This window comes from Charadrius vociferus, unplaced genomic scaffold, assembly GCF_000708025.1.
Source record: "Charadrius vociferus isolate BGI_N301 unplaced genomic scaffold, ASM70802v2 scaffold650, whole genome shotgun sequence".
NCBI lineage: Eukaryota > Metazoa > Chordata > Aves > Charadriiformes > Charadriidae > Charadrius > Charadrius vociferus.
In genome coordinates this window covers 280,590-286,979 of record NW_009646736.1, presented here as the reverse complement: position 1 = coordinate 286,979, position 6,390 = coordinate 280,590, and the positions used below count along the sequence as shown (strand labels likewise).

Genomic DNA, 6,390 nt, shown 5'->3' with positions numbered 1-6,390 from the left:
AAAAATAAAACATGTAAAAAATCTGACAGTTTTTAATAATAATGGCAATATGAATTTCTAGAAATACTTTCTCACCATCTCTGTATGTGGGGAAACAAGATTTGTTGATGGTCTCCTAATTAACATCCAAGAACACGTGTTTCTGAGCTAGTACTTCCTGTGTGCTGTGACGATACAGAGGACTGATCCTCTGATTCTTTGCTAGTGTTCCGGGAATACACAGTTCTGAAAACAGTGCTCCTTTTAGTTTGAGGAACAAGGGGCAGGCTGCTTTTTGTCAAGTTTGTCTTTTATTTTATTTTTTTTTCCTTTAGGGTGGAGTTTTAATGTTTTGATGTCAGAATGAAGAGCAGGATACCTCTCATTCTTCTAGCTTGTGGCTCCTTTAACCCCGTCACAAACATGCATATGCGTTTATTTGAGCTGGCTAGAGATCACCTGCACCAAACAGGTCAGTAAGGTGGTGTTAAGATCACACACGCGGTGGTTCGCTGGGAAAAGTAAGAAAGATTTTTAATTCTTGCTACAGATAAGAGCTGGCTTAATTTTAATTTTCTTTATGGATCGTTCAATTTGAGGTTTTCACGGCATATTCCGTACAGAAAGTCTAGCATTACCTCTTTAGCTCAGTACATAAAAAAGTATCATAATGAGTGTTCATGCAAATAAAGTGAAGGTTTCATCAGAAGTTTTAGGATCATATTCATGGAATGGACTGAGCCTTGTGAAAGAGTATTCTTAACAATTTTGAAAGTGAGAAGAAACATTTATGTTCAAATTTCATGTTTTTATGTTTTTATGATACATTGTGTTTTAATATGATGAAGTGTTACAGTTAGCAGTTTGACAGCTGGGTGAAACTGGAGAAAAGATGAAATGTTAATTATTCATTAGCCATCTTCAGTAAGAGGTACAAGTTATCTCCCCGAGCAAAATGATTTCATCATCAAGGAGATCAGAAAAGCTAGATGTCAGCAGGCTAGAAAGTTTTGGCAGCACAGGAGAAAAGTGGGTAACATCGGGAACTTAAGCAAGAATCAGAAAAGCTACTGAGAAGCGTTGAATTCTAAGCTTGATCAACTACTTAGTTGCTGAGGCTTTTATTTTTTTTCCATCTGGCAGCTAAAATATACACATATTTTTCTGGAAGAGGTTGGAAGGGATTCGTAGTTTATTGGAACCTGACAGAGAAGTTCCTACAGGGGTGGTTCAGTAGGAATCCAAACAGAAAATAATAGTAAAAGGAATTTGGCTGAGGGGAGAGAATCTGGTAACCCACTGATGCCATTGTGCAGTAAAAGCAGCAACTGCGTGCTCACCATATACTGTGAGAATACTTTGACTTTCATGCGGAAGGATTACACAACCAGCTCTGAGGGCTGCCTCTACAAGTCTATAGTCCTGTAACCGTGAAATGATTTTGTTGCTCCCGCAGGACTAGAAATAAAGGGTTAAAAAGGGATTTGTATTGGCTATTCTCACTGTAATTTTAAAACTGCTTCTGCTGCCCAGGTGTGCAAGGAGTAGGAAGGTAATGTGGGACCAACTGGTAGTTCTGTTTAAGCCATATGTTATAGTCCAGTAACTTATTTCTTTATCTTGAAAGAAGGATTGAACTGGGAAATGATTTATGATTCTCTCTGAATCACAATTCATTGTCTGATATGCTCCAGGGTCTGTGTAACAAGACTCCACCCCTTACCAACAGCAGTTTGCTTAAACAAGTCTAATGAAATCATATTAAAAATGAAATTTTGAAAGGCTAAAATGAAAGTTGTGCATTACATTGCATCTGTCTGACATCGGTGCTTAGTTCTGGGTAGGGTGTGACTTGCCTTTTGACTTCTCAGTGTAATGTGTGGAGTCTTACTACTATAAGTATGTCACGCATTAAAGAAGGGGACTTCATTTGTGTCTGGGTTGCCTACAGTGTCGTCATGACACTTTCTGAGTGCTTAACCCCTGATGACTGCAAAGCGAGAATCCTCAGTTAGCTTGTGGAAGCTTTACCCTTCCCAAGTAAAGGTAGTGTTATTTGAAGTATCTGTAAATATAGATATATGGGCTTGTATGTATGGATACACAAACCTGATATATGATCTTTCTTGATATGGTGAAGACAGTTTCTCAAACAGAAGTAGTTGGCAACATGCTATAGAAGTGGTTGATTTGGGATGCCTGTTTTATGGCAGAACCATTCCCACCCAGGAATTTAGTTGGTTGTTGTGTCATGTTTGTAGTCCTGTTTCCACTTCTGCAGCTACCCAGGGAAGGAGAGGAGAAATTGGAGCTCATTTTCAGGAGAAGAAGGACTAGTAGCAGACTGGGAGCTGATAGTGGGGCTGGACGACAATGGGTTATACATGACTAAAGCTTGTTTGAAGTGACGTAGTGGTCTGCTGTCGTCACACTGATTCCTTTCTCAGTGAGAACAATGCAATTCCGAGCTAACATACGCACTGAATGCCTGAAGAGGTAACTAGCGTGAGAGAACTGGCATGAGGGGCGATGTTTCCTAGGCTGTCTTCTGGTGCTACTTCAGTATTTCTGCTCAATCACAAATTGGGCAGAAATGATGAGTTGTGCAATAGCTTGGCTGGAGTTGACTTCACAGTTGGGTTTTACTGTTAGGAATGACATGACTATCCCGGATGTGCATCCTGACTGACATCTCCGGTAATTCTGTCTGCCAGCTTTTTGCACACCACTTCAGTTTCAAATGCTGTCTAATCTTATTTTTTTATACATGCCTATTTTAAGTCAGGACTTTTATTGAGCTTCTGATACTTTAAGCAATATCTGCAGTTTCATTGCTGCATGTCAAGTAATTTCATCCTTTTTCTGTTAATATCAGTCGACAAATCTTGTCACGCTGTCTTTTAAATACAACAGACATAGATACATGTGACTAAGTCAATGATTCTCTTTATCTGGATTTTGTCTCTACTCATGTGAATTTGACTCTTTACACATCCTCACACGTAGCTAGAATTTTCTCAGGTTCAATCCCTTGTTTTAAAATTCTTTCTTGAAATTTGCACTGATTGTGGCAAATGCCTTTGTAGTCTATTAATACCTAATGCCAGATGGTTTTATTTATCTTTGACTGTATTTCTCATTTGACCATAAAGTCCAAAGAAGTAGTACTAGAATCAATCTATGTAAGATGTTTAAAACCTTGTTTCCCAGGTATTGCCAGTGGATACTTACATCACCACGTTCCCAGATAAGACCAAAAATGACAGAGGGCAAAGGGGGGTGGGTATGAAAGCCAAGATGTTTCTATCCGTGACAAGACAGATGCAAGGGGGAGGTGAAGAACAATGAGTTACTGCTGTCTTATGAAAACTTGGGAGAAATGTGACACAATCAGTGGGTTGTGTTAGATGCAGTGCTGGGCAGCAGAGCTGAGAAGTCCAAGGAGTAATTAGGCACTAAGCAGCCTTGGGAATTTGGAAGTTTGTGTTGTTCAAGGGCTACATCTAATTAAAATGGACTGATATTTTCAAGAAAGAGATAGGAACAGATTGTAACAGCAACAAGTCAGCATAAATGCAGACTTCAGTTTGTTTTCCTGCAACGACTCTGATAACTGGAATTTGAAAAGAACACAAAAAAGTGCGGTTTGGTCCTACTGTTTTGATAGAGTGCATAGCAATACAGATACATGATTGGAATAGGGTCATATCAGCACTAGATACTCACTACATATACAATAAATATTGACAGATGTCAGTTAAAATTAACTAAACTTAAAAAAATGAAAAGGAAACATCTTTTTTTTTTTTTTTTTTCATTACAAGATTTACAGCAGTGCTTTCCTAAATAGGGCGGTACTTGGTTAGTTGTATTGGGCTTTACCCTTGAAAGATGCCTGAAGAGGGATGCGTGTGTGTGGCTTAGCATTCAGAAATAATTAAAGATATAGAGTGCACTTTGCAGAGGTGGAAATCAAAGCAGCAAAAGCATTAATCTTAAGACATCTCAAGACATACCACATCCCTAAAGAAAATACTTCTGTCATAAAACTCAGTTTTCTAAATACTGTTATCAGTGCATACAGTTTAGGTCCTAACCTTTTTCTGAATTTAAGGAATGCTTTTCTAAGTGGAAGAAGTGTAGGCATCTTTCTGTTCCACAGGTTTTGTTGTCTTACTCTAAAACCCCGCGGAATAAGGGGTGGGCATCCCCTGCTTGCAGTGGTATTTGGGTTATGCGCTGTATTTGACTTTGGAGTCCTAGTCATCTGTTTTGTAGCGTCTCTGAAGAGAACCATTGCTTCCCAATCACGTTATGTGGCGAAAGTCAGCTTGGATGAGAGAATTTCAGAATAAGGTGTCCTGTGAGTAGAACTACAATACTTTATTATTCACGTTATTACTTTCAAGATGGTGGTTTTATCCTTCCTTTCTCAAGGAAATACTCATTTTCATATCTGTCAAGATACTGCCTTTCCTTCTTTTTGTACGAATCCAGTGAACTCCATAGAAGTGAAGTTATATTTTGAGGTCTTGGTACGAAATGTTTTTTAGAGATGTGATGTGTGGAGATCATTGAGCATTTGAGGACTGATCATAGTGCATGTTCAGTTACTCAGCTGTTAGCAGAGTTCCTGAAGTCTCAGTGTGTTTGAGTGGCTGTCTGACTGCAGAGGTAAATCTGCATCTTCAGGCCTTGCAGTTCACTCAACGAGGTGGATATGATTTATGTTTGTCTAGGTACTCGTATGGCATCTGTCACTACGATTTTTACACATCTCATCTAATTCAGTGAATGCATCTTTCAAGCACTCTATAGTGGTGAAGGTAGTGTCATACATCCTATGGAGAGCTATCCTAAAAGATTGTCCATTACTGCTCTGATGAATTTGTTGTTTATGTTGACTTCCAGTGCAATGATTGCTGAGTTATTTACCCCTTTTATTTTCCTTCTGTTGAATTCCCTTCACAGAAGGTGACTGAACATGAAGTAAAAAAAGTCTTGCCTATTTTCCTTTTTCATGCTTGGTGATCTCTACATACATGTCAGGGGAAGGTAAGCATAGCATGGTATCCTTTTCATATTTAATCTGAACAAAATTGTTACATATCCCTCCCTCCACTCCAGTTAATTGTAACCTATAAATAAAATCAATATTTTGGTTTAAATGGAACAATGAAAAATCCTTGTATTTGTTTTCCTAGCATTAGTAGGCTGAGAGTTCTGGGAGGATAACTCTTGATTTCTTGTGGGTTCAAGGGAAACCATTACTATTACTTCAATACAGAATTTTATCGTGTGATTTTAATGTATGTGTAGTCACACATAGAAGGCTGATTTAAAAAAATGAAATAATTCAGCGGTTGTTTCAGTGAAGAAATGAAAATGTATATTAATGTAAGCTCTTGTTGCATCTTAGATGGTTAGAACGTGAGATTGTATTGTAGCTATTTTTCAACATTGTTCACTCCTGATAGCAAGTTTTACATCATTTTATGTTTTGAAACAGCTGCCACTTTCCTCACAAAGGAGGACTGACTCCTCGGAAATCAAAGTGATTTTTGTTATTTATGTATTTGCTGTTGTTTATGTACTATGCAGTAAAGTCCAAACTGTTCATCAGACTCATTTTGTTAAATCTTACATGTGTAGGTAACTTTATGCCCTTAGAACAGGCTTAATGAAGCAGAGAAAATGCTTATTCCTGGACAAACCTTGCAAAACCCAAACCAAAAATTTGCAATCCTCTGTCCTGCAATTGTTCACATTAATGCACTAATATGTAGGAGTTAGTCTCTTGTTCAGTGCTGAAAAGGAATTGGGTGTGTTTTTGGGATGGGGTGTTCTTTATTGTGGTGGGTTTTCTTTGCGTGTGGATGTGAGCTATATGGTCGTTAAACTAATGTCCCTGTCTGCAGGAAGGGAAATTTTGCGTATTTGAGCTGGTGTCACATTTAATTGATGTCATAGAAACTACCATTGAGTCTAACTCTGGGGCTTTTTTCTGTTATAAAGTATAAATTGGGAGAGCTGAACGCTGAATGATAAGGAGTTTCATTTTAACCTAGAGATGAGCTTGGCAGTTGTCTGTAATATTTTTATCTAAGCTTACATCAGTGAAACTTTTAAAGCTTTGGATTTTAAAGGGAAGGTATCAATCTACATCAAAATAAGCATGTTGGCTCATCCGCGCAGTCATACAAACCCATAAAATCTTCCACACAGTAAACTTGGCATGAAACATGCATCTTTTGACACTTCCGTTACTTACAGCTAATGAACATCGGTACTGCCTGTTTATAGTGACGTGCTGTAAATCTAAACTCTTATCTAGAAGGTACTCCTCGGGATAGTTACTTTGGTATAAAGAATCAGGCTGGATAAATGCATGTGCCTAATTCTCAGTTGTCA

General features: G+C 38.2%; 1 protein-coding gene across 1 annotated transcript in view; it reads left to right on the top strand.

Annotated features, from left to right (window-relative positions):
• The first annotated feature begins 342 nt into the window (after nt 1-342).
• Nucleotides 343-6,390, top strand: part of NMNAT3 (nicotinamide nucleotide adenylyltransferase 3) — a 16,329-nt gene continuing 10,281 nt past the window's right edge. The window contains exon 1 of the mRNA XM_009889619.1: nt 343-451. Within this exon, the coding sequence (XP_009887921.1) occupies nt 343-451 (109 nt within the window). The remainder of the gene's footprint in view (nt 452-6,390) is intronic.